This window comes from Anabrus simplex, chromosome 2 (genome assembly GCF_040414725.1).
Source record: "Anabrus simplex isolate iqAnaSimp1 chromosome 2, ASM4041472v1, whole genome shotgun sequence".
NCBI classification, from domain to species: domain Eukaryota; kingdom Metazoa; phylum Arthropoda; class Insecta; order Orthoptera; family Tettigoniidae; genus Anabrus; species Anabrus simplex.
The window spans coordinates 194484125-194506864 of NC_090266.1; the positions used below are offsets into that span (position 1 = coordinate 194484125).

General features: G+C 38.0%; 1 protein-coding gene across 2 annotated transcripts in view; it reads right to left on the bottom strand.

Annotated features, from left to right (window-relative positions):
- LOC136862737 (pyruvate dehydrogenase phosphatase regulatory subunit, mitochondrial) overlaps positions 1-22740 on the bottom strand; it is a 372304-nt gene that overhangs the window by 311410 nt on the left and 38154 nt on the right. For both annotated transcript variants that reach the window (XM_067138964.2, XM_067138965.2), the window contains exons 2-3: positions 18340-18552; positions 13882-14045 (exon numbers count right to left, since the gene is read on the bottom strand). In XM_067138964.2, coding sequence (XP_066995065.1) covers positions 13882-14045; positions 18340-18552 — 377 coding nt within the window. The remainder of the gene's footprint in view (positions 1-13881; positions 14046-18339; positions 18553-22740) is intronic.

Consider the following 22740-nt stretch of genomic DNA (forward strand, 5'->3'; position numbering starts at 1 on the left):
ACATTACAAGTAAATTCTCTAGTAACTACTACAAATACCAGACTTTCTGTTCCACAAAAGAATTTTTTACAGTTGTACTTTACTACTCCATACTTACAAATTACAAGTGAATTTTTATGAGTGTGTTCCACGAAAGTACTAGTACTTGTAACTTACTAGTGAAATGGGCAGTATTCTCTACCACTGAAAGGACAATAATATATAAATATACTAGTGATATTTAAATATGCTTATTTCAGACATATTTTTATAAATATGCAGTCTAGCAGTAGTGATAGTGATGGTGATGAAAATGAAAACTACCGTCTGTACAGGGAAAGAATAAATTTCCAGTTTAACATAGTATTTAAATACAATGAGCATTTTAGGTTAAGCATAATACAAGTGGAAGAACTTGGACATAGGTTAAAACATCCTACGAACAGAAATATATCTCTCTCTTCTAAACAGCAGTTACTAACAACACTATATTGGCTAGGAAATGGTGGTCAGTACCATGGTATTGCAGATATGCATGGGATGGCAAAATCTTCAGTCTATATGTCAATACATTCTGTGGTAGCTACAATAAATGATGTAATATTTCCTCAAATTGTTTGTAGGCCTGAAAATACTGAACAAACATGTTCCAAGAAGGACATTCCTGGAATCATTAATGAGCAGCAGAATATTACTTACATACAGTACGTCCAACTTTTCCCCTCAAAAGCTCCATGAGCTTTTCCCAAATCAAATATTTCCATCCAACCATTTATTTTGTCTTGTTTTTTTCAGCCTCTCGCTGAATGCACCAAAAAAAATATCTTTCCTTCTTTCTATTTCCTTGAAAATGAATAACTTTGTTTCTCTTGACACCATTTTAACAATTCATGTAGAGTTTGTAATTTCGTAACAATTAAGTTTAGCAGCCGAATATCGTTATTAGCGGCATTTGATTCCTAATGATAGACCAAGGTATGTCAGACTATCGTGGGACATATGCGAGGATCACGGAAGAACAGAATGGGTGACAATAACGGAGTAATTTCCTATCATCAAAGAAAGAAACTGAAAAATAACATTTTAGCATTATGAAATTCACAGAAATATTAGTTCTTTGAATCTTTGCTACATAACTCACCTTAAAATACAATATTACGATAAATGAGGCAAGCATAACCTAATTTAACGAAAGGAATACTAATATAAACAGCTGATTCATGCTGGGAATTTAGAATTTCCATTTGGAATTGCTAGACGGGCATTAATTCCATTGTGGAGTTTTATCTCCCGTATGCAGTTGTCAGACTGTGCCTCATAAATAGGCTTCTGACAATTTCACCTGCATACACCTCAGCATCAGTGGGTAGGGTCTGACACGTCCCACTCTGACGAGTCTAGTGTCAGACCTAAGACGAAATGCTGGTTAATAGAGCAAACGCCTGAAAAGCCAAACATCTAATTTTTGATCTGATTTTTGATATGCTCTATTGGTGGAAAAATATCTAATTCCCTCCATGGGAATTTAGAATTTCCATTTGATTCATGCTATGACGTAGTATGTTTATTGATATGTCGTTACTTGTACGACTTGTAACAGTTCACAGAAATGTACAACTCCATACACTACAAGAACCCACACTAGTAACTTGTAATGTACAAGACCATACTTTTGTGGAATAGGCCCCAGAGATGCGACTAGAAATTCATGTTCTGGAACTCACCACTCCAGTCCTAAGAAATGGACCCTGGTTCAAACTTGTAATAATCAAGTACCATGAGGCATGTTAGAAATCAAACTTTTGCCCCAGGTGGTAACCAATCCAGAACAGTACAATTAGACTGTCAGATTCTGGGGAGTCTGGACTGACACGCAAACAGAGGGAGTCTGAGACCTCTGGCCTACTTCGCCCAAACATCAAAACCGTTTTTGGAATACTAAACGTAAATACTCTCATATGAGCAGGAACATTGTATGAACTAGAGCAAACCTTAAAAGAACAAGAAATACAGATACTGGCACTAGAAGAAACAAGACTTTCTGACAAAAACACAATGGATTTCAGGATCTACAGACTCTTCAAAAGTAAAACAGACAAACGAATTCTCAAAAATACACCACTTTTAGGAGTTGCTTTTGCAATCAAGGAAAACATACTCAATGCAATAACAAATGTGAAGCCTGTAAACACTAGACTAATGACAATCACTGTAAAGTGTGCAAATAAAACATATACACTAATTAATGCACACATGCCAATCAATGAAAACAATAAAACAGGCTGCAGGAAGGTAGACAAATCCTGGGAAACACTAAAAGAAATAGTACCGGGCGAGTTGGCCGTGCGCGTAGAGGCGCGCGGCTGTGAGCTTGCATCCGGAAGATAGTAGGTTCGAATCCCACTATCGGCAGCCCTGTAAATGGTTTTCCGTGGTTTTCCATTTTCACACCAGGCAAATGCTGGGGCTGTACCTTAATTAAGGCCACGGCCGCTTCCCTCCAACTCCTAGGCCTTTCCTATCCCATTGTCGCCATAAGACCTATCTGTGTCGGCGCGACGTAAAGCCCCTAGCAAAAAAAAAAAAAAAAGAAATAGTATCCAAAATTCCTCCAAACCATGTCAAAGTCTAACTAGGCAACTTCAATGCACAATTAGGCAAAAAAAGAAAACACAGAAAAATAGGAAAATTCCAAGCACATAAATGGATCAAGCAAAATGGACAAATATTAGTTGTACTCTGCAGGATATTCAACCTTAAAATCATGTCAACACACTTCAAAAAGAAACCATTCAAAACAAATGACATGGAGATCACCGAAAACATTCATCGGCAAATTCCAAATTGACCCTGTAGTAATCTCTTATCCAAACCACAGAGAAATTATGAATGCAAGTCAGAAGGGGTGCAAACACAGACAAGATTCAAACTACAATTGAAACCTCAGAGATTCACAAAAATGAAGCCACTAATTGCAAAATTTGACCCCACTAGGATTTAACCATCTCTCACAGAAGAATTAGAGAGAAAGGAGGCAAAAAAATTGGCAAAAACTCAAAAGAAAATTGATTACAACAACAGAAATACTAATTCTTCTGCAGAAAAGGAAGAGACACCCTTGGTGGAATGAAGAATGTGAACAAGCTATCCAATCTTGACAGAAGGCATACAACTGGAACAGCAAAAAGGCAGAGAATAACTACAAAACATTCCTGGCAGTGAGGAAAGAGACAGCTCAATTGATCAGACAGACCAAAAGAAAATTTGAAAAGGATCAACTACTTCAAATCAAGAAAGATTTGAAAGAAACGACACACAACATTTCTATAAAAACTTCAAAACTAAGCTTACAGGACATCAACAACCAAGTCTCTGCTTCAGGAAAGAAAGTTGACAGTTGGCACAAAACCAAGAAAACTGTGAGGAATTTGCCAGATAAGACTCAGGCCCAAACACCATGAAAGAAAAAACAAAAATCATGCAAGACATTTGGCAAACAGAACAAATCCCAGAAGACTGGAAAAATGCATTAATTAATTCAATATGCAAGAAAGGGGACAGAAGAGATGTAAACAATTACAAAGGAATCTCACTAGTATCGTTTGCATACAAAATTCTATCCCAATGTCTTCTTGGCCTTTATATCAATAAGAAGGTTCCTAGAAGGAAACCATCATTTAATTTCATTGATTGCAAATGTTAAAAACATTTAACCTCTTTAGGTTTTTTAATCGTGAAATTATCAGTGCTTCACCCCGGTGTAGCTTAATGAAGACTGTAGGAGGAAGACTGAAGAAAGAAATGAAGCTAGAAGAAGAATGTTACAGAGAAGAACAAGGATTAGAGTAGAAAAATGCCAACAGACGAGAATCTGATAAGGAATGTAGAAGAAAGATTATGAGAAAAATGGATTGATGAACTGGAGGAGAGAACAACAATCAGGATATAAGAGCATTTCACATGAGAGTGAAAGATTTAAAAGGGCTGCCTACTGTAAAGATAAGGGAAACCTCACTGGTGATAAAGATAGGATGTCAGATCATTGAGCACAGTATTTTCAGGATTTGTTAAACATAAGCCTGGATTGTGAATGTAGGAATTAGGTGGAATGCTTAGATGATGAGGCACAAGTATGAAACGGGGAAGAAATGAACACACCGGGTGAGTTGGCCATGCGGTTAGGGGCGCACAGCTGTGAGCTTGCATCCAGGAGATAATGGGCTCGAACTCCACTATTAGCAGCCCTGAAAATAGTTTTCTGTGGTTTCCCCATTTTCACACCAGGCAAAGGCTGGGGCTGTACCTAAAGGCCACGGCCACTTCCTTCGCACTGCCAGCTCTATGTTATACCTTATGTTTTTACCTCTGGCAACACGATTACGTGTTTTTTCTAACTCAGCCATGATGAACACTCTTATATATTTTCATGCTTGTTTTTATGTTTGAACATTCTGATTGACTGACTGGTAACAATGATTTCCTAATGATTTTAATTATTTCACTACCAGCTCTGTATTGTAGCCTACTTTCTGTTCTTATCCTCTGTCTCAACTCGATTGTGTTTTTTCTCTTAGCCATGTTGTAAGATTCCATGTTTTTTCACACTAGTTTTAAGCCTATTTTCATTTTATAAATATAAATGTTGATTCTTAGGGTGCCATATATGTTAAGGACACTAGGTTCAGGGCCCTGACCTAACTTTAGGCTAAGATTTATTTTCGGCTGATGATGCTTACGACTGTTAAGCGAAACATGTCCCATCTTACAACGCCTGTTGTAATGTTTATTTCCTAAATATAGGAAAGATAAGTATTGGAAAGGTGGTGTTAACTATTATTCTTGTTTTAATGTTCATCACTCCTAGGCCTTTCCAATCCCATTGTCGCCATAAGACCTATGTGTGTCGGAGTGACGAAAACAAGTTGTAAGAAATTTTTTTTTTCAATGAACAATGAAACTGTCCTAGATCCCGCACTGGAGGAAGTTAAGATAGCCATTCAGGAACTCAAAAACAATAAAGCCCAGGTGAAGACCATATAACAACAGAATGGTCAAATTTGGTGGAGAGAAGCTTGTAGAATATCCACACAAGCATATTAAACATATATGGTTAAAGGAAGAGATGTCAGAACAGAGGAATACAGCAATGCTCTGCCTCATACACAAGAGACACGACGTTCAAACTTTTCATGATCTGGGGCGCACCTGATTTTTGGCTATGAAAGCATGGGTGCCGTTTGATGATGATGATGATGATGATGATGATGATGATGAGGAGGAGGAGGAGGAGGAGGAGGAGGAGGAGGAGGAGGAGCAGGAGGAGGAGGAGGAGGAGCAGGATATAGAAATGTGTAGGCTCATATTGACTAAATATTTTTAAACATATCGTACTTGCATAGGTACTTTACAAAGGTAAAATTAAGTGTATCCTCCTAATTCAATACATTATATAATTCCATCATTACATGGAGTAATCAAATTCAAACATGTTTTGACTCATTTGAGCCATATTCAGTAAACAAAAAAGGGGGGTTAAAGTAATTTACATAATACAAGTTAAAAATGTGCCAAAAAACATAATGAAGGAACAAATTAAAAAACAAAAGAGAGACATGACGGAAATAAAAACAGCACAATATACAATATCTACATCATCATTTGGAGCAATCGCAGCGAGTTGTGTATTGAATTTGATTACTCCATCTAATGATGGAATTATATGATGAATTGCATTAGGAGGATACACTTAATTTCACCTTTTAAAAGTGAAAACCGTCAATGCGGAATGATTCTAATATCTTGTAACTTGCATAGGTAGTTAGTGTGAAATCTGGCATCACATGTTTGCTCGCTCAAGAAACAGTATTACTCCTCATATTCACTATTAAAACGGTGGGTTTGTACTACTTAGACATAGTTAAAATCACTGTATAAAATAATACAGTATACCCCGATTTTGCGTGACCTCGAGTTAACGTAAACCAGCATTTAACGGAAGAAATTTCCAGTCCCGAAAATTATTCCATAAGAACAATAAAATTTTATATTCGATTTAACATAATTCACAACAGGGCAAAACCCGCATTTAGCGTTAAGGAAATGTTAAAATTCTCAAATATTTATTCCTATTCGCTTTGGTTATGGGACATTAAAAACCTATGAAACAGACATCATAAGCTTGCTAAGGATGATTTAAGGCAGAATAGGAATTTAGAGCATGGGCACTTAGGGCTAAAGTGAGATGTTGGAATCAGATACTCACCCGACCGCGGCCAATGTAGCGAAAGAGAGCCCATGTCTTAATGACAATGTTATTATAACCTTCGAAAATTCCTATATTAATCTGTGCAATATCTTTTGGTTACAAAGAGAACCTTTTACTGATTCATCCGTTATTATGGGCAAATTCGGGCGTGTTAGTTTTTATCCGTTATCTATACTCATACACTCTACTCCAGTTTTTATATTGCATGCGACTGATCATCTTCCATATCGATTCCTCGCTACGCACGAGTGAGTCAATCTTGAGTGAGCCTCAGGTCTCCGTCCTCACAGCTCTGACTCATGTAAACAAACATTGGGATAATATGTTTTTGCAATAAGTGCAATTCCAGCAGTTGTTAACTCTTTAGAAATAAAGGCTGAAATAAATGATTGCTTAATTTTAATACTATGTACTGAAATAAAATAAGAATGTGATACTTCTTCTCAAGATACAGCGGTGTGCATAACTAATTTCAGAGGTTATGTTAAATTACAGGAAGGCTGTTCCCGTGTAAATTTCTAGCAAAAATGTTATCATTATTTTACAGGGAGCTTGAAATATGTTTTCATAATAGTGCGCGGTAAACCTATGTTAGGTGACACCGTTTGAAGTAAGAAAATGGAAATGTTTGCTACAAGCCTCTGGAGTGATGCTATTACAAGTTTCAAGAATGAAACTGAATATGCGTGTTCAGACTAATGGAATTAGAAAATACGTGCTAATGAGTAATCTGCTACTTGGAAAACATCCATGAAAATGTTTAAACAAACCGATTGCTGTTTCATACCAATTTTAATGTGTTTTTGTGCATGTTTGGTATCTTTCCTGACTTTTATGGAAAATCATGTATAACGTTATAAGAACAACCTCAAACCGAAGCGGTTTTGGATTCACCAACAAAAGTCTGTCAAAATGAAGCACAAACTGTAACTAGAGTACAGTGTGTAGGGTAGATAATGGATCTCCTTGTTTTATTGCTGTCACTGTGTAAATAATGTATGATTGTACAATTTACGTTATTAAGGCAAAGATCTCTGGAAAAGGTGTGCTTTCTACTGAAACCTCAATTTAAGGTAAACCCCCATTCAAGGTTTAAAAAATCAGGTCCCTATAAAAACGTTAAATAGGGGTTCTACTGTAATTCAAATTAATAACAGATGTATAATTTTCACAGTTAATATAAATAAAAATTGAGGTTGTGAAAATTCAGTTCTTCACTGAATATAAATAAAGTTTAAAAGCAAATTAATAATGTTATTTGCTTTATGTCCTGCTAACTACATTTAGTTTTTGGAGTAAGAGGAAATCAAATGCATTTACAGATAAATAGCACACTGCTTCTTGTCATGATACAATCCAAATTCAACTCAGGATTCTGTGAAAGTGTTCCATGGCCATGAACAGGGGATGCTTTGTAAGAATATTGGAAGGAAGAATTTATAAAACTTTCACAATACGATTGTTTCCTTAAAGGTGTTCTAACCGGGAAGTACCAAGTGTTAACATATTCACTTCATTCCCCAGTCTTTCTCTACAATCCCTAGCATTCAACAGAAAGCAGTGATTTGTACAGAGTTGTCAGAATACACAGCGTACTTTTAACGCACCCAGTACCTGAGAGAATATTCTGAAATAACAGAGGTGTGGTCTGTTGAATGAGTACTGCTAAAACTGAGAAGAGAAAGAGGCGAATCAGATTTGTAGGAATGTCGGAGGAAAATTTAACCTTTACTTGCATGTTCAAAATTAATCCTAAACATCTAGCTACAGCTAATGTTGGTACAATTAAACCTGCATTTGGAGGGCAGTGAAGAAGTATACCAGGGGCACCATGGCATCCACGGGCACAGTGTTGGACAGGCCTGGTGTATGCTATAAAATATTAGCAAAGATCATGGCAGGCAGACTGAGAGTGTATGTGGAATTACCGGTATATCTATGTGACTAATAGTGTGGATTTAGAACAGGTCCACAACAAATCAATTTTTATGGTTACACAAATCCTGTATAATGTATAATGTGGGTGTTCATCAATTGTTTATTGACTTCAAGCAAGCTTACAACATCAGAAAGGGATCAGCTATGGTTGGCTATGTAAAATGTGAGGGTGCCACCTAAACTCATAAGAATGGTACAAATGACGCTCCAAAGAACAGTTTGTAAAGTGAAGGTTGAAGGTAAATTATCAACAGATTTCCACTTTAACGAAGGTTTACAACAGGGCAATGTGCTCTTTACTCTTCTATTCAATACTGCATTGAAGAGAGTCATGAGAAGGGTACAAGAGAATAACCCAGGATGAACAACATTTAATTTAATGACCCAAGACCTAGCATATGCAGATGACATAGATGTGTTACGTAGAAGAGGGCAGGATCTTGATGGAAAATTTTTCTTTTTCTTTTTTTTTTTTTTTTTTTTTGCTAGTGACTTTACGTCGCACCGACACAGATAGGTCTTATGGCGACGATGGGATAGGAAAGGCCTAGGAGTTGGAAGGAAGCGGCCGTGGCCTTAATTAAGGTACAGCCCCAGCATTTGCCTAGTGTGAAAATGGGAAACCACGGAAAACCATTTTCAGGGCTGCCGATAGTGGGATTCGAACCTACTATCTCCCGGATGCAAGCTCACAGCCGCGCGCCTCTACGCGCACGGCCAACTCGCCCGGTTGATGGAAAATTGAACAACGTAGTGCTGAGATAGGACTGAATATCAATAAGTCAAAATCTAAGTACGTACATGCTACTATCAATAAGATAAGATAAAAGGAACAGAATACAGTTGTGCAACTCAATGGTAATAATTTCAAACCCTGTTGGTTTCCTTAATAACTTGGAGTGCGTGTGTGGGACACACACACACACACAGAGAGAGAGAGAGAGAGAGAGAGAGAGAGGGGGGCATCTCTATCCCTTGCGTTATTTCTCCATCCTCTCTAACTTCCATCCTCCTCAGGTCTTCTCCCACATTATCCAGCTACCTGGTTATAGGCCTGCCCTCATTCAGTAACCTCCTATTTTCCCCTTAAAAACCATCTTAACCATCCTATCCTTCTGGCACTCTTTCCACATGGCCCAGCCATCGTAGTCTGCTACTTTTAATTTCTGAAACAATATCTGGTCTATTCTACAGTTACCTCACTCTCAAAAATCCTCTATCATTCATTGGTCCACAGACCATACATTTTTCTAGGATAACAAGCGGCTGATAACAAAACGTATGTTGCTCTGGGCAAAGTATTCAAGGCACAAAGTCTTTGTAGAAACCTAAAGTTAACAGTGTAGGGCCTACCGTACTGTGGAAAGACCAATAGTGATACATGGTTCAGAGACCTGGACAATGACATACACAGGTGAGGAACTGTTAAGGAGATGGGAAAGGAAAATTCCTAGAAAAATGTATGGTCTATGGTTCAATGAATGATAGAGGATTTTGGAAAGTGAGATAACTGTAGAATAGACCAGATATTGTTTCAGAAATTAAAAGTAGCAGACTACGATGGCTGGGCCATGTGGAAAAAATGTCAGAAGGATAGGATGGTTAAGATGGTTTTTAAGGGGAAAATAGGAGGATATCTTGGAAGTGTTATCTCTGATACTGGTTCTATAGGCAAGGAAATTTCCCACAGAATTCAGGCAGGTAGCAACTTTTACAAAATAGTTAAAGACATAATATGGAACAAGAAAATACCAACAAAATGTAAGAGAGTCATATATGAAACCTATTACGTACCAATCCTGACCTATGGTTGCGAAACATGGACCATGAGAAATAAAGATGTTAGTAGAATCCAGGCAGCAGAAATGAAATTTGTCCATAGCATGATCGGTAAAGCACGGAGGGACAGAGTCCGTAATGAGGAAATCCGCAAGCACGCTCAAGTTGTAAGACTTCAGGACAAAATAACAGTGCAGCGACTGAGATGGTATGGACATATGCAACGCATGGGTTTGACATTCAACAAAGAGGACATACTTTGGAAAGCATCAAAGGAGAGAAGTTCAGAGACCGCAACTGGTGGAGAAGCCTCGTTCGCCGACCCATCACTTAAGATGGAACGACGTGAGATATGTATATGTATGTACGTACTGAATGAGGGACAGAGATGTGTGGGCATAAGTTGTCAAGGACGCCAAGATCCTTCAAGAGCTGTAAAGCCAGGGAGGGGGAGAGTCAGTCAGACATCTCATTTTTTTTTTTTTTTTTTAATTTGCTTTACATCGCAACTACACAGAGAGATCTTATGGCGACGAAGGGATAGGCAAGGGCTAGCAGTGGGAAGGAAGCAGCCGTGGCCTTAATGAAGGCACAGCCCCAGCATTTCGTTGGTTTGAAAAAGGGAAACCACGGAAAACCATCTTCAGGGCTGCCGACATTGGGGTTCGAACCCACTATCTCCCAGATGCAAGCTCACAGCCAACTCATCCGGTTTATTATTATTATTATCATCATCATCCCTTCAACTGATACAAACTTCAAGATGCCAGAGTGTCAGAATTGCATCCCATGCGACTTCTTTAATGTGCCAGAAGCAAATGAAGTTAGCACAATTAAACAACCTGAAATGCCACCAACGGGATTGAACCTACTCTCTTAGGAACAGGAGGAGGGCAATGATTAGTCGACTGCACACTGCAGACAATGCAAAAAAATGTAAACAGCAAAGTGCTGTGCATACATCCATCAGAGTTCTCAACACATTACAGAGCAAGTTTAAGTGATGAGTATTCATGGATACAAGAAATACATGGGTTCACATATGACTGCCATACATTTATGAACTGGTCTTTTGTGGTTTCCCAGTTAATTTCCTGGCTAATGGTGGGAAAGTAAGTATCTACAGGTTACATGCACTTCCTTTTACAACCAAGCCTCAATTTTAAACACACACAACAAAACAAACACTAAAGAAAGACTGGTTATTAGACAAATTTCACATGTTAACCATTAATTCTCAAGATCCTATGAAATTATTTAACAAACGACTGGATAAACAACTCGTAGGGGATCTGCCACCTGGGCAATTGCCCTCTATGGTGATTGATTGGTTGATTGACTGACTGATGTTGATTGATGGACTGATGTAAACTGTCCGCAATTTCAGCACCAAAAAGAAATGTGATATAGGTTACCACTAATTTTCAATGATTCATTTTAGAGGTTACTATGGAGATCTGTTGGCGACTAGAAAAGAACGAATGCATTCCTCCTGGCAATGTTTGAGAGTATGCTTTCACTTAAAAACAACACCATTTTTGTAGATATAATCTAAAATAATACATAATTAAATGTACAACATAAAACAGTGTTGAATAGGTGGACCTTTTCACTTGACAACTGAACTATACACAGATAATCTGCAAACCAGATAATCCACACCTGGGTAATCGGGAGTTTGCTCTATTTTCATTGCACTGCTTTAGCCCTTTGAGGTACAAGGGACATATATGTCCCAAGTTTTATCTCTTTTACAGGTCACATATTACAGTAAATTGATCATCTTGGTGAATGATGATGTGATGCTGAAGTCTCATATTTAACATATCTGCCACTGTTGACTGTACTGATTCTTAATACCATTTTAAAAGGAATTGAAGTTATGCATTATTTGATCTACTGGAAGTGCTTAGTTCTCGAGTCACTGTTCATTGTTGGAGCTACTGTTAACCCTAAGGTTAATCGTTTTACAACTAACAGTCTTGTGAGAGTGCATTTCAATCATTTTGAAGATAATCCACCTATACTTCAGTTAACTGCACCTAAAATTACTCATTGGGACACCGGTCCCCCTACGTACCATAAACGTAAGTAACTGTATCCTTCTTAAGGTTTACCAATATATGTGTGTGTAATGCATGTATGTATTGTATGTATGTGTTCATACCTATATTGAGGGAAAGATCTGATGATAAAACTCATAAGGCTGGTAACTTCCATTGTTTTTTTTTTTTTTTTTTTAAAGTTTATTTTTGTTTGTACTTACTACCTGAAGATCTACATCACTGTCTTCAAAACTATATGGAAGAGTTATATGAAATATTTTTTACTGTTTGGACATTTTCTGGAACACATGTGAGTTCCTTATAACAGACAAAGAAGTAATTCAGTTTTTGGAAGACGAGGTCAGTGATGATGCAGACGCTCTCACCCTGGACGAAGAAGACCTACTGTTCCTAAGTGAAGATATTGAATAAGGACTGTGGAATATATATGGAAAACTTCAATTCACCTAATCTACAATTTATTCTTGCAGAAAAAATGAAAGCTTGTGGAACAGTGCGCATAAACAGAAAAAAATATGCCAAAAACTTTCCAGAAGACAAAGTTATGAAGAGAATGAATATTCACTTTCTGGCTGGTAATGGCATATCTTGCCTCAAGTGGATGGAAAATAAGCCAGTGTACCTAATGTCCAAGTTCATATCACCACTTGAGGTAACTACTTTAAAAAGGCACATGCAAGGTTCCCCTGATTCAGTTATCGTTCCCTGTCCTGTCATGGTTACTAAGTATAACAAGTGTATGAGGGGTGTAGATGTCACGGATGTGAAGGAAGTTACGAAATTGACTGCAAGGCAAAAATGAAATACCACCTCTAAATTTTCTTTGATGTGATAAGATAGTCGAGTGAATAATTCATGTTTAGTATACCTCAAACTTTGCAAGTATATTGGCCAAAATTTGGAAATACCATTGACCTCACTGGAGTTTCGCCAGTGTGTTGCTCGGGGATTTATCGGTGATTACTCCAGCAGGAGAAGATCATTATCCATCCTGGTAAACACCAGAAAGAGGTGTAAGAGTACAAGAGTGTCTTCTAAAACACCAGAACACTGCATGACTAATAGCGGAAAACAGGAAACTGTGTGTGAATTGTGCAAGAAAGAAGCAAGAAAATCACACTAATAGTTTCTGCTCAATCTGCAATCTTCATCTTTGCTTTCATGTGGAATGGAACTGCTTCCAAGAATACCATACCTACATCTTTATTCTTGAGATGTTCAGTGAATAATCTGTACAGAAATAGTGAATAATAAACGGAGTATATATGCTTAAATTAGTGGTTTCCTTTTCTCGCCAATTTCTTACCTCTAAAGTACATAGGGAAATATATGTCCCAATAATTTTTTCGGAAATGGGGATGTTTCCTTCAAAACAAATTATTTCATAATTTAAAGTTGGTCCCAAATAGACAAGTATACCATAAATGCCACGAATGTATGCAGCAGTATCCTTGTGTACTTCAAAGGGTTAACATTTGAGCATTTTATTAATGGAGGCCTACAAGGATGCAATTAGTCCTTGTAAAAATCCTATCAGAGAAAATTGTAACTATGCAGTGGTTTCTTTGGAGAGAAACACTGATCATCATGCTCACTCAAACATCGATACAAAATCACAATTTTCTACTTTATTACGCTCTGCATCGTATATTCAAAGAACGCCAATGTTCATTTATTTTTGTACTTTAATACTGTTGATTAAGGAACACAGAAGTTCATCTCCTCCAGTATCAAATATCTGAGTCACATAGGCTAATCCATTTGCCCATTTACAAGCAGCAAAGCACAACTAGATACAAAGTACAGTACTGTACACAAAAGAAAGTATTCTCTTTGACAATGTTCCCTCCTTACCGCCTTTTTTAGCAGCTGCTATTAGTGACAGACATATCTGATAAGGGTCTCCAACTCCATCGCCGGGTATCCATAATCCACCTTGCAAATCATCAACTGCAAGCAGTGGGCACAACTTCTGAGCTTCCTGAGGAGTCACAAGCTCACATTCTATATTCCAAGAGCTGTAAAGAATAATTTCTTAAGTTACTTCTAAAATGACTTAAAATGACTTATCTCTGTAAATAGAGAGATAGGTAATCTGCCTCGTAAATACTATGTTTTAAAATATATTTACAATTCACATTTTAGAATATACAGTACATATTTTGAGAAATATGTTAATTTTCTTCTTCAGCTATATAGGTTGAAATTCACATATTTATATTAAGACATAATGAAACAGAGCGGAACCCCTCTAAGAAAACTAAGATTGTAACATATACATAATATAACATATTCAAAATTGATAAATAATGGTATGGAAGTAAAGTCCATCTTGTCATCTCCATATAAACTCGACACTGAGGGTGTGTCATGTGTAGATAAAATGTGAGCACTGTTGCAATATTATATCAAATGTGTCCTTCTTAATCCAATATTCCTTTATTGAAATCAACTTGGATAATATTGAAAATAATATTAAATGGTTTTTAAACAAGTTGTCAAACCGTTCCCTTCAGGAAATAGATGATTATGCTGCCAGGTTGACATGAACCTTACAGAGAGGATATTGTAGAGGGATATCCCTCTGACAGCCGCATGTCAGCTTTGCACATCCATTTGTTCTATGTGACATTACCTTGCCGGACTACTTCAGCCACATGCAGGACACACTGAAACCTACGTGAAGGACTTCCGACATTTCATCCAGCTCCGTAAGGACCAATCAGTTGAAAGTACGGACTTATTAGTAAGTTTTGACGTTACGTCACTTTTCACCAAGGTGCTGCTAACAAAAGTATTTCCGCTATTCGACCAGAAACTTCCAGAAGATCTGTCAACACTAGCTAAAGAATGCCTTAATGCCACTTATTTCTACTTTAATGGAGACTTCTACGAACAGACAGAAGGGGCCGCGATTGGATCACCATTCTCTCCAATAATAGCAAACATATATAGTAGAACCTTGATAATTCGAAATCGGTTCATTCAAAATCTCGCCTAATTCGAAGCAGCTCTCATTCCCGGAAACGAGAGGTACGGTTTTGCATGTTATTTAAATTGTTTACTTCGAAATATGGATAATTCGTAATTCAAAGAACAATGTCAGTCCCATTACTAAAATTCAGACTTTTAATTCAAAACTGCCTTTACATTTTACAAAAATAGTACTTTACAGAGTAATTTAAATTCAAAATTTCTCCGCGTCATTAAAGAACGCGTCTTCCGGAACGTGCAGGGAAAGGTAGCTTTCCGCACTTTCACTCATTCGGTGTGTCTACAGTGCGCTTCATATGTGCTAAGTTCGCGTGAAATCGTAATTCTTTTATATTCAGTGTTTTAAGGAACACCACAATATCATGTAGCAGGCAGTGTGTGGAGAATCATAATCCGCGAACACTGACGATGCCGACAGTTAGCGAAAAAGTGTGGCCCATACAATTAATTCGTACGCACCGAAGAATATTGTCATTGACGATGAAACTGCATTTTTTAAATTGGTTTCATGCCGAGCCCAAACGGACTTATGGTTATAAAGGGGGAGAAGTGCCGGCCAGGAAATTGTACAAGGGTAGGCGTCACTGTACAGTGTTGCACTGCACACGGAAGTGAGAGACTTCCTTCCCTCGTCATATGAAAATTTGATAAGCCACGATGTTTTAAGAGCATCGGGCACTTCCCAAGCAAGTACAAGGCATCTAACAATGCAAATGGTACAGTAATCCAAGAGATAAAGCGTTTGCACAAGACAGCCAGCATAATTTGTCCTCATCTTTGAAATTTTTTCTTTCGGTGCATGAGGTTATGTTTGCCAGTGTTTTATCCAAGTGCATTATTTGAATAATGTAAATGCACCTTGTTGGATACATTTCGGAAATAGTGTTCTCCATGGCATTTGAAAGGTTTAAACTGAGAGTCAAGGTGTTTGCATGCATTAATGGGTCTTAGAATACTTTGTGACGCAGCAAGAATTTTTAAATTATGAGACAAGGCGGCCATGGAGAAAAATCGTACAAGGATAGTCACTATACTGTGTTGTAATGCAAACAGAAGCAAGAGACTTTCTCCCCTCATCATAGGAAAGTTCAATAAGCCACGATGTTTTAAGGGCAATGGGTACTTTCCGTGCCAAGTACAAGGCATCTAAAATGCATACAGTACAGTAATACAATGAATAAAGCACTTGCACAGGGGAGCCAGTTTAGATTTCTCCTCATCTTTGAATTTATTTTTAAATTTCATTGCGTGAGGTTATGTTTGCCGGTGGATTATCCAAGTGCATTATTTGAATAGGCCTACTGTACATGCACCTTGTTGAATGGATACATTTTGGAATTTTTTTTTTTTTTTAATTTTCCATGGCATTTGAACGGTTTAAACTGTGAATCAAGGTTAATTTCATGCAGTAAAGGGTCTTAGAATACTTTGTGATGCCGCGAGGGTTGGCATTTCTGAATTACAATTTGGCAGTTAATTCGAAATCACGTAATTCGAAGTCCAATTTTTGCGTCCCAACGACTTCGAATTAACGAGGTGTTACTGTATATGGAATACTTCGAACAGAAAGCCTTAGCCACATCTACCCTGAAACCGAAATGTTTTCTCCGTTATGTGGATGACATGTTCGTAATCTGACAAGACCAAAATCCTAGCAGCTATCCCTTGGAATCTCCAAAGGAAAATCCGTGAGACTATCAAAATCAAGAAACACCCAAACAATATGAATAACCTGCAGCTATTTCTCGACCATCTCAACTCTATTCATGTAAATATTAAGTTCACCGTGGAAACTGAAGTAAACGGAAAACTACCGTTCCTGGATGTCCCAGTAAAACGCAACACCAATGGGACTCTGAGTCACGCAGTATACAGGACACCCACACACAGACAGGTACCTGCACGCCTCTTCTCAACACCACCCATCACGAAAGCAGGCTGTTCTAACATAACTGATTAACAGGGCCATAGCAATATCAGACGCAGAACACCTCGAAGAAGAGAAAGAACACCTCACGAGAACCCTCAGGAGAAATGGTTACTCACTCAATAACATCCGACGAGTTTTCAGAAAATCAGAAGAAAACAAAGAAAAGGCCGCCGTAGAAGAAAACAATGGGGAGGAAGGACTGACCCGCCCGAAAACAACAATACTTCCGTACATTAGAAATGCTACAGGCGGGATTAGCATGATACTGGATAAATATGACATAAAAACCATCTATAAACCATACCGGAAGTGAGCCCGTTATCTACCACTAGTAAAAAATAGAACTACAAGCTCCTGGAGTATACCACAGTGAATGTAGCTGCAGAACGTGCTATGTCAGTGAAACAAAACATTTGATCTCTACCCGCCTAAAAGAACACAGCCGTCACACCAAGAACCAAAACACAGATATTTCAGCTGTAGCCAAGCATTCCTATGAAACAAGACATGGAATATCATTTGACAAGACCAAAATCCTAGCAGCTATCCCTTGGAATCTCCAAAGGAAAATCCGTGAGACTATCGAAATCAAGAAACACCCAAACAATATGAATTTAGAAGAAGGATATAAAATCGGCAATTCTTGGATGCCTATCATACATAGATTAAGAGATACAGACCTCAACATAAACACGCAGGACGAACCTCTAATTACATAACAGCGTGGCCAAGTTCCACTACCTGGCTGTGATACATACATTCCAGAAGTCTCACGAGACATCCAGGGGACCTGCGTCAGCCAGAAAGGGTAGGATATATTAGGCCAAGGTCAGGAACCACTCTCGTAGTATGACTGCTGACTGGGAGATTGATTACCTCAGATCGAGTAGGGGTATTTCAGTCGCCTTGACAAAGAATACTGTAATGTATCTGAAACGTTGGCAAACTGTATGGAATGTACAGAAAACAACAACAGGGTTCAACCCGGAAAAATAACTAAATAATTCTACATACTGTGGAAGCGTCACTTCTAAGATAAGATGGACTTTCCTTCCAGACCATTATTTATCAATTTTTAATATGTTATATTGTATATGTTACAGTTTTAGTTTTCTTAGAGCCACTCCCTCTGTTTCATTAGGTCTTAATGTAAATACATGAATTTTAATCTATATAGCTGAAGAAGAGAATTATGAGATTTCTTGAAACATGTACTATATATACTAAAGTGTGAAATTTAAACAAATTTTAATACACAGGCCTAGTATTGACTAGGCAGATTACTCATCTCTCTATTTACTGTGAAAGTCAATACGGACCCAATACTGGCCATTATGGTCAAGATTATTAATAACAACTTATCTCTAGCAATCCAACTGTGGACTTACATAGACTGGGCCTTCATTCTTCTAAAAACTGTCATTCTATCCCTAGTACGTGCAATACTCAAACTGCCACACTGTTTCCAACCAGTCTTGAGCCCCATTTCCTCCATATCCTTGTACAATTGAATGCTAGATTGGGCTAATTTCACTTGTGTAAGAGTTGGTTTGAATGCACCAACCAGTCCTGACAAATGCCATGTTGTGCCTCCTCCACATCTGAAAATTAAAACAAAGTTTTCAATTATTACTTCCAACTCATGTGTTATCTAGCTCATATTAGCTAATGAGAAAAATGTCCAGATCAAAACATAACCTTTAACTTAACTGAACGCAAATACACCATCATGGGATATCCCTGCATGAAACGTAGTATCTTCAGGGTGGAGGATATATTTTACAGTAAATAGAATGTGAAATAAAGAAAAAAAGAAAACAAAAAATTTGAGAGAGAAATCCATGGATCTCACAGCTCTTGAATGTGTCTAAATCTCTTGCCTAGAAAACTGCTGTCCTACTGTATACAGGGCCTGCAAATACTGAAATCACTTGGGCAGTATATCAACTACCTTAGTTGAATAGCTAGACTTTCACAAAAGAGTTTGCTGTTTCTCATTATCAAATGCATTCAGGTAAAAGGCAGAGATGTTCCTTGTACTCCATGGGGATCAATATTATACAGTTGACTAACAGTCCCAAGGCTGGTCAAAACTTCAACAGTTCCCCCATCAGCAGTCAGGGAAAGTCCAGGTATTACCAAGTCATGGTACAGAAGTAAGTAAAACAAGCAAACTAGTTAGTTTCACGTGACTATTTTTACCATGATCATAGACATGAGAACTCCAATTTTTTTTTTTTTTTAATTTGCTTTACGTCGCACCGACACAGATAGGTCTTATGGCGACAATGGGACAGGAAGTGGCTAGGAGTGGGAAGGAAGCGGCTGTGGCCTTAATTAAGGTACAGCCCCAGCATTTGCCTGGTGTGAAAATGGGAAACCACAGAAAACCATCTTCAGGGCTGCCGATAGTGGGGTTCGAACCCACTATTTCCCGAATACTGGATACTGGCCGCACTTAAGCGACTGCAGCTATCGAGCTTGGTGAACTCCAATTTTATGAGGAATTTGAACCATAGGGCCAAGACTTTTCATTTGAAAAATCCAACATGCATTGGCCAGCATTCAAACTGCAGTCACCTAAGTGATAAGCAAGTGATGATGTCATTTGGCTACCATGCCCTCAAATGAGGAGTTAATTACTTCATATCAATTATGTTTAAACCACTGAAAAGCAACAGCACTGAGCATACAGATAGCACCTTCACAACATTCATCACAGGCACTAGTCCATAAGGAAGGGTATAACTAGCATCACCTAAGGAAAGACAAATTGTTACTTTTCACTATCATGTTCCTGTGTATCCATTACACAATAGTATTATTAGGTTGGAGTATTAGGATACAAAAGTAACATAATACAAGTTTCAGGTCAGCTTCTACGAGAAACACTCTCTATACCTGCTGCTTCTTGCAGCCCCTAGCTGTACCTTGCTGAGTATATAAATAGCTGTGCTCTAACTCCATCTCGCTTTCTTCAATCCCGCTGTCCCTTTCACCAGTTTGTCACTCGCATCCTTAACCGTTCCGAGAAGATTCAGCATTGACCCATTCACATTTCCAAAACTAAACCTTTCGAAACCTTCATTTATAAATGTGCAATGACAGCTAGTAGCTCTCTGCATTCCTAGATGTCCAAGGATCTAGAGAACAGACACTGGAACCACTGCATTCCTAGATGTCCAAGGATCTAGAGAACAGACACTGGAACCAGACATTTTAAAATACATTGACGAATGAGTGCCATATGCTGTCCACATGCTGCCAGAAGAGAAAATACCTTTCATTTGAAAAATCCCATATGCATTGGCAAAGATTCAAACTGCAATCACGTAAGTGATAAGCTGAGAGATGAGGAAATAGTCCTCCTATCAGACAAAACCTAATCTAACTTAATCTTAACACACTTTTTTTGCTGTTTGTTTTTTACATCACATCGACGCAGACTGGTCTTATGGCAACTAAGAATGAAGTAACCACAGCCTTAATTAAGGAACAGACTGGTGTGAAAATGGGATACTATGAAAAAATAATCTTCAGGACTAACAACAGTGGTGTTCAGATCCATCATCTTCTGAATGCTAACAGCTATGTGACCCAAACCGAACGGCCAACTCACTTGGTAAATCCAGTATACAGGGCAAAAAAACTTCATCTTCCACTATAGAAAAAGGCTGGAAATCTGCAGTAAACAACTGTGGAAGTGGCTTGTCCAGCTTCTTCTTCTGTATACTGTACCAGGAGAGCATGGTACATGCAATATTTAATAAGAGCAATGTTGTATCATTACCATGCACACCGAGAACTACAAGCTCAATGTGTTTACATCTGCCAGGATGAGCGAGCGTGTGAGCAAACAGCTGTGCATGACGTAGATGTAGGAGCTAGACAGACTAGCCTGCCAAACTCATCAACCTACCTTGTGGCGAGCACTACATCTGAAACCAAGAGTCATGCATTCGAGAACTTTTGAGTCAGAAATTTATAAAACTTTTTTAAATAATGGTCGTATTGTCTTGGGAGGTATGCCATTCTGTAGCCAATCACAAGAACGTCTCTATTGTCAAATCTCAAGAAAATCCAGCAAGGGATTTTCGAGTAAATCTACCTTAAAATAATCACGTTATCCTATGACATACAGGTCTTGACCATATAAAAGACGGCATTCTTCGGCAATGGCTCTGCATCATCAGACCCTATGTTATTCTGTCCGTCGGAAAGTATAGTTGAGTGATGACGTGGTGATTATCAAACGCAACTTGTAAATTCTCGCCCCGAGAATTGAACTCAGAGTAACTCTCGAACTGCGGAAAATATTTCTTTGGACAAAAACCAAGTGAAGTGTTTAATTTACTTCGATGCTGTGCAAGTGTTAGAACATTATTTAATATTCCAGTAACTGTGATATTTAAAAGTGTTTGAAATATTACATTGTTATAAGTGTTTGCATATTTCTTGCTATTCAATACCCTGCCGGGAATCGAACCCAGGACCCCTGTGACCAAGGCCAGCACGCTAAACATTTAACCATGGAGCCGGACAGCAAAGCACATGAGAAAACTAAAGAATATGTGCAACCATAACACAGTAGAAATGTCAGTACTGCCTTTAAACTTTTACAAAAGTATCACAGAGCCAGTTACAAATAGAGGATTGTGGCAGTGGTTAGCAAATTCACAGAGGCTTGCAGACTGAACACTGAAAGGCTAACAGTCTATAATTAAGTTGTATATATGTAATATTTAACTCTCATGTCCAGCATCATCACCCAAATCTGTCACTTTCATATTAACAAATCCAAAGATGAGACTGGGACAGATTAATGAAAATAACAAACTTCTAACCCATACCAGAAGACTCCTCTACTACCTATGTACTAAAAGTGTAGTCATAAATTTCTTTCTAAGATGGGAAAATTTGTAGGTTGGTTCTTTTGAACAAGCAAACTTAAACTCCATACAAAAGCGACACACTTGTTTGTTATTCTCTCAAAAAACTGTTGGCCAAGATGTGTTCACTACGAGAAGGATATTCTAGATCATGCATGGACATTTCACAAACCAAGAATTAGACACCCTAAATAATGGACAAAATTTTAATTGGCCGTTTTAGTTACGATGATATCATTACAACCATAGCTGAAGCCGAATCTAATATTCGATAACTCCCTATGCATTCCCAAGATGATCTAAGATATGAAATAAAGAAAAGACTCCCTCAATTAGTTAATCAACTCAAAGCCAATGTTTCAACAGACAATATTAAATGTAACAAAGATCTTAAAAAGAAAAGACACCAACGTCATCGTAACTAAAGCTGATAAGGGCAATTACATGGTCATATTAGACAGGAAAGATTACACTGAAAAGACAGAAGGATTTTTTTTTCAGACTAGTAATTCCCTCAAGTCAATAAGGTACCCACAGCCCGAATCCAAATGAATCTAAAATCTTTATTGAAATTTTTTTTATGTTTATCCTTAATGAACACGAAATTCAGAAGATGATAAATATGAACCCTAAAGTTACCAATGCCTAAAATTCATAAAGTTGAGGCACTGGCCTTCTGACCCCAACTTGGCAGGTTCGATCCTGGCTCAGTCCAGTGGTATTTGAAGGTGGCCAAATACGTCAGCCTAGTGTCGGTAAATTTACTGGCACGTAAAAGAACTCCTGCGCGACTGAATTCCGACACATCGGCGTCTCCGAAAACCGTAAAAGTAGTTAGATTGTTCCTTCGAGTAACGTAAGAAAGACCACAAGACTTTGTAGCAGCAGTCAAAAGGATGC